We start from the raw sequence: 21,812 nt of genomic DNA, 5'->3' as shown, positions 1-21,812 counted from the left end.
TGTTATGTGGTCCAGAGATCAGCCTCATGGTCACAGATTCAGAACGGTCCATGTGCTAGGGCCTGCTTCCCAGGTCTATGCTTGCTCTGGACTTAGCCATCGACGGGCACTGCCCTGTGACTCAACATGTTGATTCCTATCTCTAATGCCAGTTGAAAAAAATCTGCCAAATAGTCTTTTAAAATAAGCATGAATAAGATAACTAACTTATGGCATAGAAGTTACAAATTTCAAATCACTTCTCTAACTGTAGCATGTGAATAAAATCCACTGACATAAATCCTTTCTATAAATCAATTGAAAATTCTCAGATAAAATGGCATTTTAATATGGCTATTTGTACCCTTAAAGCTACAGATGCTGGGTCTATTCTGATTAAATTTCCCCCCCTAATTGGGCTTTAAACTGAGACACAGCACTCGGGAGCCAGGGCCCAGCCCAGCAGAGCTGCTTACAGACCTGGGACACGGGGCCTGCCTGGCCAAGGGCTGCAAGCTGGCCCGCTGAAGGGAGTCCCCAGGGAACTGCACACACTTACATAATCCACAGGTTTTCTGGGTTTTTTTGTTGGTGATGGTTTGTTGTTTGTTTGTTTTTTTAAATAAGCTACTGAAATAGTTTGAAAACACTTCATTGAGACCATAGTACTCAGTGCCTTTTGTGAGACCGTGGGTCATTTAGCCTTCAGCTTCCCCTCTATTGGATGTTAAAAACAAACAAACAAAAAGCTCCTGCTGCTTCACTGGCCTCATCCAACAATGCTTATTTGACCCTTGCCTGTTGTGACAATCAAGCTATGGAAGGTGGCTTTCCAGTTAAAATGCAAGAGGAAGCTTGACAGTCTCTAAATGAATCTTCAGAATAAACATTTTCATTTGGGGAGGGTATATTTTAACAGCAATCTAAGAATAATTAAACTTTGAACTTAAGAGTATCTTGGGGGTGGGGAATTCCTGAGATACTTTTAAAGCCCAGCTAGGCTTTCAGTTCTGAAGCCAATAATCTGGTGTCTCAATATTTATACATACAGCATAGAAACTAATGCTGTAAATACTGGGAAAAAATGTTCGGCAACATTTATCAACTGACAGACTGTGATAAGCTTCATATTTGGATAACATTTGGAAGTAGTAACTTTTAGGTTACAAATGGCTTGTCTTAGGATCATATACTCACTCCCCATTTTAACGACCAGAGCATCCCTGGACTCAGATGCTGCTGCCACATACAGCCCAAGTGCTGGAATATTTTTCTACAGTCTCTGTTCTCCCCATTCTCTTGTAAACCAGTGTTCAACTAGTTTTATAACTGAAAAGCTGCACATTTTTCCATAGTACAAACCATAGTTTTTACCTGTAGTTTGGACCTCTCTGTTAAAATGTAACTGCATTACCAGCCCTTTTAAAAGACATCTGTTAAAGGAAAATTCGGGTGTTAGATTTCTTGGGACCGTTTCTGTAACTTCTGCCCTTCACAATATAGAAAATACTGTTTATGCCATTACATTTTAATTCCAGGTTTAAAACCTGTTGAAAGCTGTAGCTTGAAATCAGCTTTGTTTATGTGATGGCATTTAAAAAATAGCATGTTCTTTTTAAACTGAATTTTATATCTAATCAGTGTCTTCAGTCTTGAAGAAGAATTTGCATTGTTGTGTTTGTATATAGAGTATTGCAGTGCATGAATTAGCTTTATGCATTTTATTAAATGCTGTTTCAATGTGGCATTATTGTTGTGGCTTACTACTACTACCTAAATGAGGTTTATACTATTAAAAAAGTGGATTAAAGAGTAAATGTGCATCTTCTCATTTTCTTCTAACAGTAAAAGCAGTAACGCCTGATCCCCGGGGGCACCGTACTCTCACCCAAGTAGGTGGTGGGGAAGCCCCCCGTGGTCAGAGCGCCACAGCTTTCCACTCACCTTAGCCTCAGCCCGAAGGGACTTACCTCTCAGAGTCCATGTGCTGGCCCACTGGACTTGTAAACACCTTTAGCAGAAAAGGTGTGGCCTTTTCCGGTGGAGAGGCCCTTGGTGTGTACTCCTTGGTGTGGAGGTCGAAAAGCCAGGCAGCCGGTTCCAGAGCAGAGCACCCTGGGCTGCCCGACGACACTGGCTATCAGCACAGATGCTCCAGAGCCAGGCCTCGCACCAGCACTGCATCCTGTAAGGGTAAGAACTATCCAGAATAAAAGCATTTTCTTCCAGTTGTAGAAGTCGGAAAGAACTTGCTCGGTATGTCATGTGACCTCTCACTTTACCAGTGAGGATTCTGAGGTCCAAAGTCAGATTCTTGGCAGAACCCATCAGGCAGCCAGATAGCTTTAAAAGGCCCTGCCAGGTTGTACTCGAAATCAGTCACTTCAGAAGAACAAGGTCTAAAACCACGTGAACATCGTTTGTGCGAAGAAACAGATATCAACTCCTCAGAGACTTTTTTCCTCCCGTTTTTATAAATTTTAAACCCATCTTTCATCTTTTACCATTACTAAACCGAGACGTTAATAAAAGACAAAGGTTTAATAAATAAAATCTTAAAAAAAAAAAAAAGACAAAGGTTTAAAGCGATAACCGTGCCCGCTGGTTGTGCTTATTTCAAGTCTCTGTAAAGAGAAGGGTGGCACGGTCCCATCAGGCACTAGACCCTTCTCTCTGAAGAGGATCTTGTTTCCAGGTCAGCAACCTTTCCGGGCCCCTGTGGGCTATGGGTGGAAGGAGTACTCCCCTAATGCTGGCTCACCTGCTGTGCAGACAGACCAAAGGGAACAGACTCTTTCTGAAAAGCCCTAGCAGCTGAGAGCATAGCTGTGGTCGGCTGGGCGCGGTCATTAGAAACAAGACAGAAGGATTACAGTGAAGGGCAGATTTCTCTCTGCTCATCCTCCACAGTGGAAAAGGCGGGCCGGGTGCCCTGTGGTGCGGACCTGTGATTAGACACAATCCTGGTGAGCCTGCAGCCATCCCAGAACGCACGGCACACGCGCATGTGCGCCCACCGGCCAAACCCCTGAATGCCAGTCTGATGCAAAGTGACAGTAAACCACAACCTGAGCATCAAATGTAAAAGAAGCCAAATCCCTCCCAATGGGCTGACCCCCAACATTTATATAAAGCATTCTGGTTCCACATCATTTCCCATGCCATCTACCCCCCGACCACCCCCCACAGGGCAGAGTCCCCATGTCCACCTCCACAGCTCCCCAGGTCAGCTGGTCCTTCAGTTCGGACCAGCTAAACCTTAAGGTAACCAATCCCTGAGGGCTCTGGTGTTGCCTGAGGGCTGAAGCCAGCATCACTCAGTGACCATAGCATTCGTGTCCTGTGAGGAAAGAACTAGGCAGACGTTCCATAAACCCTTACCCCTCTTCCAAACCTTACAAAGGCTTGAGTGAGCAAGAGGGCAGACGGAGGCAGCTTCCAACCCCAGCCCTCAGAGCAGGGCCCCAAAGTCTCAACCAGCCAGCCCCTTTGCCTTTCCCCCCTCCTGGTCTGCAAACCTACCTGTGAGTGGGCCCCAGGGCTGGCGAGAGGCGGCATCTGGTCTCATCTGTGCCTGTCACGGGGCCTCCTGCACCACTTGCAGCCAGACCTCTTGGGAGGAAAGTGGGTTGGCTTCAGTTTTAAAAGGTGAGCGCTGATGCAAGGCTCGCCCTGGGATTTCTGAAAAAGCCCAAAGAGCCTGAGTGGAGGGGACTTACGCTGCGAACCACCTAGCTCCAGCCAGATCCTACCAGATCCAACCCCAGCAGCTCCTGACTCCCGAGCAGGGCCTAGAAGAAGAATCAAAGCCAACAGGGACCAGGGGAGGGCAGCAGGACCAACACAGGGATGTCAGCGGGCTGTGGCCTTAGACCTTCCCCATCCCCACGCAGGCCTTTCTCCCGTGCCCATCGGACCAGACACACACCACCGTGCTGGAGACCAGGAAGCCTTTTATTGACCTGATAGAGCGGAGATCCTCCCCCGACCCTCCCATGTCCTTTCACACAGCTGTGTGAAGGGGATCCTCTTATGGCAGAGAGTTTTTTCAGAGTCCCTCTAGGGACAAAACCAGGGGCTTCCCTGGGTGTGGCCTGGGGCCTCAGTCCTGGGTGCTGGCCTTCAGCATTGCTTTGTACTTCCCTGTCAGCTCCTTGGGTAATGGTACCAGGCCTGGGCAGGGGACTTGCCCTTCCACCTCGCAGATACACTCCCGCAGGCAGTACTTCCGGGGCCCAAAGTGGGCTGGGTGAGAAAGCTGCTTTTTCTCCTGCTCCTCCTCCTCCAGGGTTTCCCTGCCAAAGAGCACAGACAGCAACTAGGTGTGGAACAGCGCCCTGAGCCTCTAGGCAACGTGGGACTTCTTGGCCAAGTGCACCCCATCAGCGGCCAGAGAGACCTGGCTCTCCCGTGCTTCTCAACCCGCCCCTCAACCCCAAGGTCTACCACCCCTCCACCTGGGCCTCCCAAGTCACTGGGCCCACACGACAGTGGTCAGCCTCCCTCCGGCCTAGAGACAGCCCAGCTCTGAGTCAGCACAAGGTCAGGAGGAAGAGGCCTGCAAAGGCCTCTGTTGTGCTTCCTCCAAAACGTACTTTCTTGGCTTCCCTCCCTATCCTCTTTGCATCCATGTAAAGAAAAAGGACAGATCCTAACACATACTGGGGTCAGACACCCACCAGCTCCAAGGAGAGATACCAAAGGACAGGTGGCTGCAACCGCCCAGGCAGGTGTTTCCACAGCACCTCAGCTTCCCATGGAGCCGAGGACGTAGGAAGGTCTCTAACCCGGCACCTCACAGGGCAGGGAGGTAGAGCTCCCACAGTCTCCGTGACTTACAGCCACACAGCTGGGGATCGGGGGAGCAGCAAAGCCCGATGGAAAGGCCTCTGCAGCCGGCGCGCTCTGGCTGGTGGGTGCCCTCCTGACGCCCGCTTTCCTCCCTCATTCCGTGCTGAGACATTTGCTCCCCTCCAGGTCAGCCCCAGCAACTTACTTGCTCTTCCCCAAGATTTTTTTGATGTGCTCCACGATCTCCTTATTGCTCTTGGTCTCCACATCCACAAGGACCTGCTCCCCAGAATCTGGAAATGGGAAGAAAAGGGGACAAAAAATGCTAAGGACTAGGCAGCACACTCCTCAGCCTCAAGTCATGGTGACCGGTTTGCTTTCAGTGGTGAAGCATTTTCACAAGATAAATATGTTTGTCTATCTAACCCATAATGCTACCCTTTCCTCCATATTTCTTTAAACATAAGCAAATCTGAGGTATGTGCAAAAGCACACTATTTACTTACTTTTATTTATTTGAGAGAGAGAGCACATGCATAAGCAGGCACGGGCAGAGGGAGGGGGAGACACAGACTCCCTGGTGAGCAGGGAGCCTGACGCAGGGCTCGATCCCAGGACTGAGATGATAACCTGAGCTGAAGGCAGACACTTAACCAACTGAGCCACGCAGGCGCCCCATAAAGCATTTATTTTAACGGAAACTTTAATGGAAATAATTTTAATGGAAAGCAATTTTCCATTTCCATGTTCACGGATAGAAGAGTCAGTAGCATTAAGATGACAGTTCTTCCCAAACTAGGCCATGGATTCAGTGTAATCTGTATAAAAATCCTAGCAGGTAGTTTTGTAGAAACTGGTAAGTCAAGTCTGATTCATGCAAAGGACCCAAAGTAGCCAGAAGAATTTTGAAAAATAAGAAGATAAGAGGATGTTCATGTTCCAATTTCAGATTTCTTATAAGCTACAGCAAGAAGACAGTGTTGGCATTAGCCTAAAAACATACTACAGAGCAACAGAACAAAACTGAGTCCAGAAATGAACTCGTATTTTTGGCCAACTGTCGGCAAAGAGGCCAACACAATTCAACGAGGGAATGAATTAATTTATACCTTTACTTCACAGCATTTAAAAAAAAAAAAAACCTGAAAATGGATTAGACACTTAAATGTATGAGTTAAAACTTCTATAAAACTTTTAGAAGAGAACACAGGAAGTCTTGATAGCCTTCTACGCAAAGATATTTAGGTATGACATCAAAAACATGGTCCATTAAGGAAGTAATTTGATAAATTAAAATTCATCAAAGTTCAAAACTTGTGTTTCAAAAGATATTAAAAGCTGGGTCACCTGGTTGGCTCAGTCAGTGAAACATGTGACTCTTGATCTCAGGGTTGTGCTTTTGGGCCCCACATTGGATGTAGAGAGGACTTAAAAATAAACAAACTTTAACAAAAAAAAAAAAGATACTAAAAGCCTTGGACTAGGAAAAAATGTAATGCATACACCTGATAAAGGACTTGCACCCCGACTATATAAAGAACTCTCACAACTCAAGACTATCCAGCTAAAAATACAAAGTATTTAACAACAAAAATTAATAATTAGCACATAAAAAGATACTCTTCAACCATCATTAGTCATTAAGAACGCGCAAATTAAAACCACAGGGAGGGGGCACCTGGGTGGCTCAGTGGGTTAAAGCCTCTGCCTTTGGCTCAGGTCACGATCCCAGAGTCGTGGGATCGAGCCCCACACTGGGCTCTCTGCTCAGCAAGGAGCCTGCTTCCCTTCCTCTCTCTCTGCCTGCCTCTCTGCCTACTTGTGATCTCTGTCTGTGAAATAAATAAATAATCTTTAAAAAAAAAAAACAAAACACAGGGAGATATTGGAGTGGATCAAAATTTTTTAAATGGGTAATGCAAATGCCAGTAAGAATGCAAAGTAACGGGGCACTTGGGTGGCTCAATGGGTTAGGCCTCTGCCTTCGGTTCAGGTCATGATCTCAGGGTCCTGGAATCAAGTCCCACATCGGGCTCTCTGCTCAGCGGGGACCCTGCTTCCACCTCTCTCTGCCTACTTGTGATCTCTCTCTCTCTCTCTGTCAAATAAATAAATAAATAAAATCTTAAAAAAAAAAAAAAAAAGCTGAGTAACTGGAACTTTCCTACCGGTAGAAATGCAAAATACTACAGCCACTTTAGCCAGGGAATACACAGAAAAAAGAAAGAAAAAGACTGGAAAGGAAACAGAACTATATTTGCAGATGGAATGACTGTGTATACTGAAAATCCTAAGGAATTTAGAAAATAAAACCTACTAGAAATAAGTGACTTTAAAGCAGAGAGAGTCAATTATCATATGGTTTCACTTATTTGTGGAGCGTAACAAATAGCATGGAGGACAAGGGGAGATAGAGAGGAGAAGGGAGTTGAGGGAAATTGGAAGGGGAGGTGAACCATGAGAGACTATGGACTCTGAAAAACAATCTGAGGGTTTTGAAGGGGCGGGGCGGGGGGTGGGAGGTTGGGGGAACCAGGTGGTGGGTATTAGAGAGGGCACGGATTGCATGGAGCACTGGGTGTGGTGCAAAAACAATGAATACTGTTACGCTGAAAATAAATTTAAAAACTTAAAAAAAAAAAAAAAAAAAAGAAATGTGACTTTATTAACAGGGTTGCAAAATACAAGGCCCACACACAAAAATTAGCTGGGCTTCTGTAAAGTTGTAACCAAACAATTGGAAAATGAATTGTTTTTTAAACACTTTACACAGTAGTCACAAAACATATGCAACATTGTTAAAATGCCTGTTTCTCCTCAAAATGATCTATAATGTAACTCCAATCAAAATCCCAGCAAGCAGGGTGCCTGGCTAGCTCAGTCAGCAGAACGCGTGACCCTCGATTGCAGGGTCCTGAGTTCAAACCCCACATTGGGCATGGAGCCTACTAAAAATAAAAAATTTAAAAATCCCAGCAAGCTTTTTTCTAGAAACTGACAAGCAGATTTTTAAAGTTAATATATAAATGTGGGTGCCGAGGTGCCACAATCAGATAAGTGTCCAATTCTTGATTTTACCTCAGGTCATGATCTCTGGGTTGTTGAGATCCAGCCCTGCATTGGGCTCTGTACTCACAGCAGAGTCTTCCTGGGATTCTCTCTCTCCCTTGGCCCCTCCCACCTCCTCACACACTCTCTCTCTCTCATAAATAAATAGATCTTTTTTAAAAAGTTAATATATAAATGCAAAGAACATACAATTGCCGAAGTAATTTTGGGGGAAAAAAAAAAGATTTAGAATTACCTAATGCTAAAGACTTACTATAAAGCCACGAACCCAGACAGTATGGTATAAGCCCAAGGACAGACATACAGATCAGTGAGAGGATGGACTCAGAAATATAAAGTGATATTTTTGCATGATAAAATACACATAACAAAAATTACCATTTTAACCATTTTAAAATGTGTTACTCTGTAGTTTTTATTCCCTTCACAGTGTTGTGCAGCAATCACCATTATCTAGTTCTGGAACTTTCTCATCACCCCAAACAGAAACCCTACACCCATTAAGCCATCACTTCCTACTCCCATCACCCCAGCTCTAGCCCGACAACCACTTCCATCCCTATGGACTTGCCCATTCCAGACATTTCATAGAAATGAAATGATATTATCTGTGGCCTTCTGTGTCTGCCTTCTCTCACCTGGCTGATGTTTTCAAGTGTCACCTGGGTTGTAGCATTTGCTGGGACTTTGTGCCTCTTCATGGCTGGTAATATTCCACTGAATGGGGCTATATCAAGTTTTGCTTACCCATTCACAGTCGACTGAGTTTTGATAAAAATGCCAAGGAAACTAAATTAGGGAAAGGAAGGGTCATTCACCACATGGTGCTAGAACACTTGAGTATCCCAAACCTAAAACCAAAAACAAGCCTCAGTCGCTAGCACACTTAATCCACAAAGAACTCAGCTTCTAGCAGAGACCCAAATATGAAACCTACAACTATAAAACTTCTAAAGGAAACAGAGGAGAAAATCTTTGCTTCCCCCCACCCATCCGGAGTAGACGCAGACTCCTGGACAGACACAAAAAGCAGGAACCATTAAAAAAAAAAAAAAAAAAAAAACACACACACCAAAAAAACTGACGAGCTAGATTTCTTCAGGTGAAACTCATGCTCTCCCAAAGACCCTATCAGGAAAAGCAAGCCAAAGGCTAAGGGAAGAGTCACAGTGCACCTATCTGGCCAAATGACCTCACCCAGAATAAAGAAAGAACTCAGTAAGAAAACACACAGCCCATTTTTTTTTTAATGGATAAAAAATTCAAATAGACTCTGAAAGAAATCTACAAATGGCCAATAAGCACATGAAAAGATATGAGAAAATGCAAATTAAAACTCTGATGAACACTGAAAGGCTAAAATTTAAAATATTTGTTTAAAATTTAAAATATCAGTTAAGCATGGGACTCTTAGTTTCGGCTCAGGTCATGATCTCAGGGTCATGAGATCGAGCCCTGTGTCAGGCTCCATGCTGGGCATGGAACCTGCTTAAGAGTCTCTCTGTGCCTCCGCCTGCCCCCGACCCCGACCCTGCTCATGCTCTTTTAAAAAAATAATTAACACGGTAAAGAGAATGACCCCAAAATATGTCCCTGTCCTATTCCCCCAGAATGTGTGATGAGGTCACCTTAGTGGCAAAAGGAGCCATGCAGACATGAGTCAAGTTAAGGCCTGACGTTGGGCCCATTCTCCTGGATCATCCTCCCAGATCACGGCCTAAATGAATCCCATGGAGAACCGATCCTGGTAGCAGTCCACGCAAGGGGCGCATGACTATGGAAGGCCAGCCAGACAGGCCATGTTGCTGTCCTTGAAGATGGAAGAAGGGGCCACAAGCCAAAGGATGGGGGTGGCCTCTAGGAGCTAGAAAAGCCATGTGAACGAATTTGTCCCCGAGCCTCCACAAAGGAAGGCTCTGCTGACACCTTGATTTTTGTCCATGTCGGCCCTCTACAGAAATGGAAGAAATGTGTGTCACTATAAGCCACCAAGTCTGTGGTAATTTGTTACGCAGCTGCAGGGAACACACAGGTAACCGTGGGCAAAGAAAGGGAGCCACTAGGGCTCCCAGGCCCTGCTGACTGCAGGGCGAGACACTCATTCGTTGGAGCAGCAGCTCGGCAGTGTCTAAGAACATTACATACTGAACCGATGGCCCCGTAGCCCTGCCCCGAGGGAAACAGAGTCCCTAGGTCCACAGGACAACTTGTGCGGGAAGATGATGAAGCACGCCATCTCTGAGGAGCCAGAAGCCAGAAGTGTCCCTCGACAGCCACGGAGGCCTTCCTGGGGGAGGCAGCCGGCCCACAGTCCTGAGGTCTGGGGCCTGGACGTGTAGGCCCAGCACGGAGTAGGAACGTCCCGCAGGAGTGGACCAGCCTGGCTCAGGCCTGCGCCACCACGAGGCGCCTCCCACCAGGCTTCCCTCCTCCTCCCTCTCCGAGAGATGTCCGACCTGCTCTGCCATCCGAAGACTTGTTCTGCCCTTCCCTCCCCTCATCGCCAAGAAATCCACTTCTACCTCTGCCTTGACATCAAACAAAAAACCCAGTGTCAGCAACGGGGGAATGGGCAAATAAACTGGTCTCTTTCTACACCTCTTGGCACTAAAAACGAATCACCTACTTATACACGTAACAGATGAGTCTCAAAAACCAGAGGAGTAAAGGCCAGATGCCGCAGAATATATACCAGGAAACTATTCACGGGAAGTTCAGAAACAAAACAGATCTAAAGAGAAGTCCGAACAGTGGCTGCCTCTGGCGGAAGGGGGAACTCTCTGAAAAGCCACACACGGGGACTTTCTGGAGTCACAGAGATGCTCTATATCATCACTTGGGAAGTGGGAACACAGCTTCCTAACAATGGTCAGAATTCAATTTATGCACAGAAGACCCGTGTGTTTCATCACGGGCAAATTGTACCTCAATGAAATTGTGTAAAACGCAAACATAAAATACATACGCAAAACTGCTACCACACCACCATCCTCTTCATCCCCCTGGCCTCATTCTAGGTTTCCTTCACAGCACTTACGCCCTGGCATCCTGCCTGGGTAAGCTTCTTGTGCCTTCTGTCTCCTCCAGCTAGGATATCATCCCTACAGAGGGCAGAGACCTTCGTCTCCAAAGCTCCCTGTCACCCCAGACACTGGCCTGGGCCCAGAGGCCACTTCATACATACATACGTGCCGAATACATTTAACAACAGCATCATTCTGCTTCCTGAAGCGATTCCCAAACTACACTTGAATTGGTTCTTGTAACCATGTAAGGCAGATGTTGGACCTTCCCCTGAGAAACAAAGCAATGGGAACATAACTCGCTCAGGGTCACAATGACTGAGTAGAGAGCGGGGCCAAACAATCCGGTCTGACCTCTAGGCACTGAGCCCAACAGAACCGAACAAACATTCACCCTGTGCCTCGTGGGAGGAGAGCATCGTGTAAGTGTGCGCTCCAGAGAGGACACACGGATACCGGCACTGCTCAAGAGGACACGGCCAGCACTGAGTGGACAGCTGGGGGAGACAGAGAAGGGCCAATGGAAGGGGACAGGGAGGGCTTCCTGGAAAAAGTGGTGCCCAAGTGGAGTCTCAGAAAGATTTAAAAAATCAATCAATAAGCAAACCAGCAAGGGGATTTCCAGCAGAGGGACCAGCATGAGCAAAGGCAGCAAAGCGAGGTGTGGCAAGGTTATTAGGAAAAACCAGCCCTACACTGTGAGGCATGCAGAAAAACACGGGGGGCAATAGGAGATGGGGCTAGAGAAACAGGGCAAGACTCCAGACCTCAGTGGCCACTGTGTGCCACGGTCCAAAGCCAGTGATGGAAGTAAGGGACGTTTGCAAGAGTTCAGATCTCAGCTCCCGCAAGCGCTATGGTGGGAGGAAGGGATGGGAGGAAAGACCGTCCCAGCCTCAGCAGAGGCCACACTCACCCAGATAGAACCTCAGGAAGGGAGATGGCGTCATGTTCTTAAACATCATGATCTGGACCCAAGGATTTTTGTACTGGATCTGAGGTATATTGAAAAACACAAACTTCCTGCAAAAGGGAAAAAAATTAAACCTGTGAAACAGAGTTAACTTGAAATACTGTGCACTTGTGTATGTTTTGAGGGCGATAGGTCAGAACTTTCAACCAATTCTCAGGGGACCCTGGCCCAAGAAAGGCTGAGAAAAGCACCCATGAGGAATTTATTAGTATATTCTCCTAACAGTGGGTGTCAGGACTTGTGGCTTGTCATTTGAGGGGAAAAACATCGGTATCCCTGCCTCACACTGCACACTAACTGAGCAGGGAGCCTGATGAAGGGCTCGATCCCAGGCCCCAGGGAGGCTTTAACCCACTGAGCCACCCAGGCGCCCCTGGCCGGTAACCTTTACTTGAGCACCTGCTGTACATGCCAGACTCCTTAGGCATTTTAATACTTGAATCCTCACAAAAACCCTTAGTTTTATAACCAAGCAAACAGGTCAGAAAAGTTAAGTAAACTGCCCTAAGTCACAAAACCAGTAAACGAAAGAAGAGGGCTGTGTGTGGCTGGACTTCAGCCCCTCTTCAGTCACCATCAAATTATCAAATTCACCTAGATCCTGAGGCCCAGGCTGGACACAGAATTCAATAAATGCTAGCAGCTGTTACTTTTCTTACTGCACCCAAAAGGCAAGAACATCTGGCAGAGGTGAGCAGGGACCTAGCCCTCAGACACTAAGGCAGCTCCCCACACACCTAGCAGACACCCAAGACTATGGCTGGCCTGGGCTAGTATACTGGTGTACTTGGAATGGAGGTGATCCAGGAAGGGAGAGCTGACATACTAAGGGTACATGAACAAGCAAAGGCCGGTGGGGCTGGAAAGGGCAAGTCAGGCAGACTCAAACCAAAAGGCACAAAATCCACAAGGGCATACACAGGTGGGACAGGCAAGGCTTTACCATTCGGAACAATGAGCACAAAATGGCTGTTTGGCTCTTATTTACCTACGGCATTTTAAAATACTTGAACTGCCACGTGTAAGGCCTGCAGGCTTATTCCGATCAACCGATCATTTTAAAAACCAGAGATTTATATACAAATCTGAATTTCTGGCTTCTTGACAAGTCAGAAATTCTCCATGCCCCATGGCTAAGCCCTAGCCAAACAGTGAATGGCCCCTTGTGGCGGCACGTTTTCCCAATCTGAGCGGGCCCATGGTACTGCCCCACCTCCGCTGACTCCTAGCGTGGGAGGATGGGACACACAGTGAGTTATGAAGGCGTATATGGATGCCCATTCAACCCTAGAACCAGGTCTTCCAGAAGCCATCAACCCACCTGATCCCATGCAAGCAGGTACCAGTTTTTGGCTTCACCTGTGGACAACAGATGGCTCGGAGGTAGCTTCCGGCTATCCTGAAGAGCTGTGCAGCAAAGGCCCCTCACCATGGGGGACCATACCCTATAGGGAGGACTTCCCCTGTCCCATTTTGATCCACCCCATACACCCAGTCCCAAAGCTTCTGAAGGACAAGCCTTTCTTCTTAGGCACTGTTGAATTCACAGCTCACAGCATGGGGCCAAGCATTCAGTAGGCACCCAGTAAATTTATACTTAATTCCTGAAAAGCCCACATTACTGCTGCTGCCTCAAGGTTCAATTCAAACTTTTCTTTTCTAAGCTTCCATTTAAGAAGTTCTCACTCTGCTCCAGGCTGAAAAACCACCTCGAGGAGTTTAAGGTTGGGGCCGGGGGGGGGGGGGGGGGGAAAGGGGGGGGGGGGGGGGAATAATGGAGCCTAGGGGCTACACAGCTGACATAATCAATTACGAGGGGGATCAGTCCTGCAGCTGAGAAGCCCCTTCAGAGCTACCACTCACAACCACTCACTAGCCAGCGTGGTACCTTGGACAAGCAAGTTACCTAACATCTCCGTTTGTTTCTTCACCCCTAGAATAGGAATAACCATGGGGCTTCTGTAAACATCAAATGAGACAATGCAGGACAAACATTCAGAACCACAGGGCTCCGTAAGTGCTAGCAGCTGTTACTTCTTACAATACATCCCCACAGCGCCTCTGGACATAGGTATCATGCCAGTTTGGGACAATGAGAAGGACCAACTCGCCCAAAGCCAGCACTTGTTAGACTTGGGAGCTAAACAGGGTCTGTAGCCTGTGGGCCTGGTTCCCCTCAGAGCAGAACGTGCGCAGCTGCTTCCCACCACTCGCCTGCCAGGTACAGGTAGTTAAGGCGGCTCCGGCCTCCCCGGGTTAGCCTAGTCTTCCACCGGGGAGGTAGAGGGAGATGTGGGGGGCCCTTGTTCTCCGCTCCCCGACCTCAGGCACGACGGCAGCTGGCACAGCGTGACTCTGCTGTCCTCTTCTCGCTGTGGAACCTGGAGCAAGCGGCTTGCTCCTCAGTCTCCTCGTCTGTAAAATGGGGCCAATGGCACCCAGCTCAGGAGGCCAGCCCCGGGATTAAGTAGCACCCAGAGCACTCCAGGTCTCAGCGTTACTAGCACATCCTAACAGTGAGCAGGGTACGTCCGCGCGGCCTGGGGACGGCCTCGAAGGGCTCAGACTGACCTGGCACCCTCGCCCAGCTCCCCGTGCGTGTTGTAGTTCACCGTCATGACCTTCACTGAGTCCTTGAACACCACGTCCCCCTGGCTCAGGTACTGGAGGGTGCGGCGAATCGGGAAGCGGCCCTTCATGGGCATGGCGGCAAAGGGGTCGGGCCGCGGGCTTAGCGGCGAGAAGAGACCCAAAGCAGCCTACGGGGCCTGCCTGACAAACCGCACGCTGCTTCACCTCCTTGGTGGTTTCCACTTCCCGCGCAGACGCACAGGAGACGCCTCCCGGCGGGCAGCGCGCGCGCGCCGCGAAGGGGCTTGGAACTTGTAGTCCCGATTAGCTTTGGCTAAGGGTTTGGGACCGAGATCCTGCTTGTACATCTTCTGTTTGGAACACCCTCCCGGAACGTTTGCTTTTCACGCTCTGTAAATTAGCCTGTCACCACCCCCACCTCGCAAGAGAAAATATTTCAAATAGACTTAAACTCGGTCAGACAACAGAATTACAGCTGGAAATATATCAGGAGAGCTGCGTTCAGATGCCAAGTGGGTTACTAACTTGCTCTTCAACCTCAAATAAGTCAGTTTTTCTCTCTCAACTTCTCCGGATTCAGAATGAAGTGTTTCAAGTGCGCAACTTCTAACATTTACTACAAAAAGTGATTTGCAAAAGGGAAAAAAAAAAAAAGGTTTGGAAACTACCCTTTCCTGGTTCACCCACTTAACAGCTCTGGACCACAATTTGTTCATAAGCAAAATGAACGAGCATCTCAAAATGCATTTCTGAAGTATGCTTACTGATCTAAGAAAGTTTTTACTTCTCCTTCACTTTCGAAGGATAATTTTGCCAGATATAGAATTCTAGGCGAGTGGGGGTTTTCTCTCAATACTTTAAATATCTTTTTTAAAGAATCTATTTGTTTGACAGAGAGAGATCTTAAGTAGGCAGAGAGGCAGGCAGAGAGAGAGGAGAAAGCAGGCTCCCTGCTGAGCAGAGAGCCGGATGCGGGGCTCCATCCCAGGACCCTGGGATCATGACCTGAGCCGAAGGCAGAGGCTTAACCTACTCTGAGCCACCCAGGCGCCCCTTGATTAGTTATTTTAAATGTCCTGTCTGATAATTCCAACATCTGTGTCATAGAAGTCTGATGCTTGCTGTGTCTCATTAAACTGTTTTTTTCCTTTTAGCATGCTTATAATTTTTTGCTGAAGGCCAGACAATATTGGATGTATCAAATAACTGAATCTTAGGTAAATGAGACTCTAGAATGAGGATTTATGTTAATCTGGCTAGGAGTGGAGTTGTATTTAATGTTTGCTATTGTTGTAGGCCCAGAGGCTTCAAATTCCTCTAGTGTCTTTTTGCCTTGCCTCTTGACTTTGGTCTTCCCTAGATGTTACTCCTCAGAGAGTGTGTGTCTTGCAGTTCTTCCAGCTATAATCCACTGCTACACTGGAGCTCTGTTGGTGTGGTGGTAAGGTGTGTGTTGGGGTGGGGGGCGTCCTATAATCTTTTTTTTTAAGATTTTATTTATTTATTTGACAGAGATCACAAGTAGGCAGAGAGAGAGGAAGGGAAGGAGGCTCCCCACTTAGCAGAGAGCCCGAAGCAGTGCTCAATCCCAGGACCCTGGGATCATGACCTGAACTGAAGGCAGAGGCTTTAACCCACTGAGCCACCCAGGCGGCACCCCGCATTCTATAATCTTCTAACGAAATCTCAGTATTTAGTGGGCGTGTCTTTGGGCTGTGACCTTCACAAGTATTTCTTAATCTCACTGTGCGGCATTATAATTTATATGTGTGTGTGTGTGTGTGTGTGTATGCATATATATACATATATATGCATACATATATATATACATATATACACATATATATACATATACGTATACATATATATATGTATATATATACACATATATATATGCCTTTGTTCCTGACTCCTGGCCAGGGCTCCTGAAACCCTTATAATTTCCCTTATGATAATATAGGAGCATCTTTTTTTTTTTTTAAGATTTTATTTTTAAGTAATCTCTATACCCAGTGTGGGGCTGAAACTCACAACCCCGGGGTCAAGAGTCACATCCCCCACTGACTGAGCTATCCAGGTGTCCCCTGGAGCATTTCTTTGTCATAATATCTGGGTTTTGTCCCTGTTCCTGAAATAGCTCTGGAGAGATAAAGATGAAGGGAGTATATTTTGGTTATCATAATAAGCCCCTTTTAACCACACCAGTTAATGCAAATGAGGGGACTTTTGGAAACCCCTTAAGGATGGGGGATTGGTTGACACAGATAATTAGTTGGAATTTTCAGCCCCAGTCCCCTAACCTCTGATATCTGGGGAGGGGAAAGGAGCTGGAGGTTGAGTCAATCACTAATGGTCAATAATTTTAATCAATCATGTCTATGTAATGAAACCTCCATTAAAAAATAACCTAACCAGGGGCACCTGGGTGGCTCAGTGGGTTAAAGCCTGTTTTCGGCTCAGGTCATGATCCCAGGGTCCTGGGATCGAGCCCCGAATCAGGAGCCCGCTCTCTTCTTCTCTCTCTGCCTGCCTCTCTGCCTACTTGTAATCTCTGGCTGTCAAATAAATAAATTAAATCTTTTAAAAAAAGGAGTTGGGAGAGCTTGTAGGTGGAGGAACACCTCAGTGATAGTTCAGGGAGAGTCGTGTGCCCACGGAGGGCATGGAAGCTCTATGCCCCTTATTCCATATCGCCTACACGTCTCTTCCATCTGGTTGTTCCTCAATTGTATTCTTTTATAATTAACCAGTAATCTAGCAAGCCATATAGCAAATAATCAAACTCAAGGAGAGGCTTGTAGGAACCCTGACTTATAGCCTGTCAGCTCGAAGTACCAGAGACTTAGACTTGCCATTAGCATCTGAAGTATAGGGGGCTGTCTTGTGGCGTGGAGCCCTTCAGGTGTAGGATCAGATGCTAACTCCAGATAAATAGTGTAGGAACAGAGTTGAATTTGTAGGACACCCAGATCATGTCAAAGAATTGGTATGGGGGAAAAAACCCCAAACATTTAGTGCCAATATGTGTGAGTTGGGGCGTGTAGGTGGTGCAGACAGTTAAGCGTCCCACTGTTGGTTTCAGCTCAGGTTGTGATCTCAGAGTCAGTCTCAGGGTGAGACCGAGCTCTACATCAGGCTCCATGCTCCATGCAGAGTCTGTTTGAGACTCCTTCTCCCTCTCCCTCTCCACCTTCCCACTCTAAAGTAAACAACTCTTTAAAAGAAAAAAAAAAAAAAAGCTGAGTCGTGGAATATATAGAAAAACAAGTTTTCTCTTACCTCTCCCCCACTTAGATGAGATGGAAAGGCTAGAGGGAGTGGGAGTAGGAGAAACACCCTTCCCTGGGTAGGATTAGACTCGTAAAATCTTTTCCCTGAGGAATGCTCAGAGTTTATTTTACGAAGATTACTCTTCCCCTTCCCCTGCCAGAGCCACCAGGGAATCTTTCTCAGCAATAAGCTGTGAAAAACAGGTGGGGTTCCTGGAGGTAAAACCATAAAGGCGTGTGGTGTCCCTTGGGCTGTGGCCCCCAAGAGTTCCTTACTCAGACGCTAATCCACACTCAGCCTCCCACACTCCATCACTGTTCCTACCAGCGATGGCTCCAGTGGCTTCTGCCCCGGGGACTCCACATTTCAAGGCGACAGTTTGCCCTGCACTCAAGCACTCTGACGCACACAAGGACAGTCATCGATTTTGTCTGTCCAGCTTTCTCTTGATGTAAGGGCAGGAGTGACAACTTCAAAACTCCTTGCTGCCTGGGCTGAAACCAGAAGTCCTTTCAGAAGTGGGGTGTTTACTTCCCCCTTTCTTAAGTATTTTAAAGATTTTATTTATTTATTTGACAGAGAGAGAGTGTGAGAGATCACAAGCAGGCAGGCAGAGAGGGGGAAGCGGGCTCTGGCCGAGCAGAGAGACTGAGGTGGGGCTCGATCCCAGGACCCTGAGATCATGACCTGAGTCGAAGGCAGAGGCTTAACCTACTCTGAGCCACCCAGGCGCCCCACTTTCTGAAGTATTTTAAAAACTGTGCTGAGCTCCTGAAGAGTTTCAGGCAAGAGAGGGTTTGATCTTAAAGTCCACAGAAGGCACTTCTGAAATGTCCCTTCCCACATTAGAAACATGAGTGTCCACATAAAACACAGGCCACAGTGCTTGGGCACACCCACTGCCTGACCCAGGTGGAACCCTTCTTGCTACTTAGAGCAGAGAGTCAGGCAGCCCAGGCTTTAAATCCTTATTCTACCACTGACTGGCTGTGTGACCTCCGGCCAGGCTAACCTCTGGAGGTCTGAGACTGAGGTGGGGCTCGATCCCAGGACCCTGAGATCATGACCTGAGTCGAAGGCAGAGGCTTAACCTACTCTGTTTATCTGCCAACTAAATACCTGAGGAGCCGCTGCACGGGCCTGCTGGTGAGCTAAAGGCGGAATGTGTGAAAAGCCAGCACAATGCCTGGCACAAATGGCAGCCATAAGGTTCCTCAACCTCTCTGAGACTTAGTTTCTTCTAGCTTGAAATGAGGTTGATGAGATTGTAGAAAGTCTTGCACTATTCTTGTATGAAACAATTCATTTGATCAACATTGCAGGAGTAACTAGGGATAAGGGCAGAACCGGAACCCTCATTTACCGCATTAAGAGCCTAGTGACCTTTTGTCCAGAGGCCTTAACCACACAGTTAACACAGGAGCTGGGGCTATCTTCTGATATTCAGATGATGACCAAGAAAGAGGCAGGAACAGAGATGTTATTTGGTAATTCTCACTTCCAACACACGTGCACATATACACACATACACCCAACCACTAACATTTGTTAGTTTATTTTTTTAAAAAGGTTCCAATACAAGGCCCCAGAGTAGTGCATGCAAACAATGACCCTCAAGCTGTCATTGTCAAATGACAATCTGACAATCTGCTACCATAGTCTGTGACCTGATAGAGACCAGCTTCTCTTTGAGTACCAAGGCCTAATTAATGCCAATATATGTCCAACCCACCACCTGGTACATGATGACTCAGAAGTACACTTTAGTATCTGAACAGCAAAGACACATTGAACTTCAAGTACAATGAGTAAGTGTCCTTAGTGTATTAGACATGGAAAAATACAAACAAGGCGTAAAAAAGAAAAGCCAACTTCATCTGATGCGTGAATTCCCAAAGTCTCTTCCATACATTCCATACATGATCTTAGGTCTAGGGAGAGCTGCCAACGCCTCATCAAGAACTTGCTCATTTTCTCATGAGATGGAGCTGTCTGCCTCAAAGGACTGCAGGAAGAAACAGTCACATGAGGTAAGCACTTGAAGCTGTGGTTGCAGTTCATAGGACATCTTTATCTACGCTAATGATAACCCATCTCTGTAAATCCAACTTTATGCTTGTGTGAATTCTGGGTAACATTAGGGATAGAGAATTCTAATTCCTGTCAGCTCTATGATTATAGGAGAATACAGCCATGGAAGAATTAAATGGAAGAATTCATGTAAGAATTCAATCACATCAGAAGGTTTTAGTTTGGTTTAGTATATTCAGTTTTTTTTTTTTAAGTTTAAAAATAAAGTTTCTTATAAGTGTGATTCTTAATGCTCTTAGTTACTTACAGATTACTACCTGGGTTAATTTCAGGAAAAGGGTATGTTCAGAAAACTAGTCTGAATAGAAATCACTAGCTAATGAAGAGATATATTCTCACAAGAAAAGTAATTATGATGGAAAGCAGCATTTAGCTTCCAGAACTACCTGCTTTTTGGTGCAGAGAGCGTCATCCTCTTTGATCAGAGAGCAATGACAGACTAGCAGCAGAAGCATACCAGCCATCCATGAAACCCTCCATAATGACAGCAGGAAGGGCATGAGAAGGAAGAAAGTTGCCTGTACCAGGCAAAACTTTAGATACCTGGTTGTCGAATTCCCAAACACAACAATCAGCAAGGCTGGGAACTTGGTTGACATTAGTAATCCACTCACATTCCTTTGAGAACAGTACCCCAACGCAAAGGGTCCTCCACACACCCTCCACCCATATCCCATTCCCGCACCCCTATGCAGGATCTTTTCATTCAGCCCAAAGATCCAACAAATGCCAAAGAAACGTGAACAGTGTCAACAAAAATACAGATTACCTTTACATCACAGTTCTTCTAACATTCTCAAGACCAACAGGGGTCTTCCCGGAAGGTAACAAAATGAATCTCAGCCTTCATACCAGTAATCAAAGTATGACCCATAGTTAGTTAAGCGGTATAAAGTGACTAGTGGTCAGTTATTGTTCTTTAATCAAAAAGCATAATCGCAGGAACTCTACCTAGAGCTGAGCACACTTGAGTATCACGATGTCAGACATTAGTTAAGGATTATGTAAACCAAAGCACCAGAGCTAAATTAACAATTTCCCTTTCTGCCCTTAACTGATGAAGAGTTCAAGTGGTGTGGTGCTACTGGAATGTTCCTGGGTTGTGCCTCTTCAAACACTTTGATTTCTTAATACTAAACATTGGTAGGAAAAACCTCACTGGTGCCCCAGGTCAGCACAGGGTGAACCAAAAGGGAAGAAGGCTGATCAACTAGCTCTGAAAATCATTTTATCTTCTGACTCAGGGAAGCTTTCACTCTCCTGGCAATGTTCCACAAAAGCTTCCTGATTACTAATCCTAAAGTACAGACTGGGTCCTCTGAAAACGCCCAAGTCAGAGCAATTTCACCAAAGTTCTAGAGGAAGGTTTCTCCAGGGACAGACAACTGTTCCATCAGTCATTAAGAGAAACATCTGGGTAGACACTCTTCTCCCTAGTACTACTGCCTCCATTAACTGAAAAGTTCACCACTCCTATTTTCTAAACAGACCATGGTCAGACCCATTGATACTCCTGGCACCGAAGTTTAACTTCCTGAAAGAGACAATCAAGGACTTTAACTGACAGGGAAATGCCCTGGTAGAACATCACCCCGTCACCCCCTCTTAAAAAGAGGTGCTGGGCTCTCCTGGGTCTAAACAACTACCTTCATAGCAATACCTCCCCCTTCTGCTGCACAGGTGGGATGTACCCAGCAGGGCAGAGGAAGTCCCACGTGAAAGAACCCACAGCCCAAGGGGGACAGACTTCTGTCAGACCAGAGAAAGGTTTAAAGGAATCCATCTTGTCTGTCTTAGATAAAGAAAGTGCCCTGTAATACTGCATAAAGACCAAAGACGAGGCAGGAGCAAATGGACCCACGAGGGCTCCCCGATACACTGCATTTAGTTTCACTCAGTAATGAAAATTTAAAATCCCTTCTAAAGGGAAAACCCAATTCAAAAAAAAAAAAAAAGAAAAGAAAAAGAAAAAAACCTAGGAAATACAGCACATGAATGCTGATTCTTCCTGTTCTGGTTTCTAC

The 21,812-nt window shown here is 46.5% G+C and overlaps 1 protein-coding gene across 1 annotated transcript; it reads right to left on the bottom strand.

Annotated features, from left to right (window-relative positions):
• Window positions 1–559: 559 nt before the first annotated feature.
• Window positions 560–14,609, bottom strand: MRPS25 (mitochondrial ribosomal protein S25). Its single transcript, XM_032841647.1, has 6 exons — window positions 14,407–14,609; window positions 11,779–11,885; window positions 4,976–5,063; window positions 3,502–4,274; window positions 1,950–2,164; window positions 560–1,412 (listed from the first exon to the last, which is right to left on the bottom strand). The coding sequence occupies exons 1-4, from the start codon at window positions 14,538–14,540 to the stop codon at window positions 4,082–4,084; spliced, it is 522 nt and encodes a 173-aa protein (XP_032697538.1). The 5' UTR covers window positions 14,541–14,609; the 3' UTR covers window positions 560–1,412; window positions 1,950–2,164; window positions 3,502–4,081.
• Between the last annotated feature and the right edge of the window lie 7,203 nt (window positions 14,610–21,812).

This window comes from Lontra canadensis, unplaced genomic scaffold, assembly GCF_010015895.1.
Source record: "Lontra canadensis isolate GAN:19392208 unplaced genomic scaffold, GSC_riverotter_1.0 scaffold124, whole genome shotgun sequence".
NCBI classification, from domain to species: Eukaryota; Metazoa; Chordata; class Mammalia; order Carnivora; family Mustelidae; genus Lontra; species Lontra canadensis.
This window is presented reverse-complemented; position numbering and strand designations above follow the sequence as displayed.

Coding starts and splice junctions, on each gene's coding strand:
- MRPS25 (XM_032841647.1), bottom strand. CDS start 14,540: ATGCCCATGAAGGGCCGCTTCCCGATTCGCCGCACCCTCCAGTACCTG. Junction 5,064..11,778: donor CTTCCTGAGGTTCTATCTGG/GTGAGTGTGGCC, acceptor TCCCATTTCCAG/ATTCTGGGGAGCAGGTCCTT. Junction 4,275..4,975: donor AAAATCTTGGGGAAGAGCAA/GTAAGTTGCTGG, acceptor GCTCTTTGGCAG/GGAAACCCTGGAGGAGGAGG.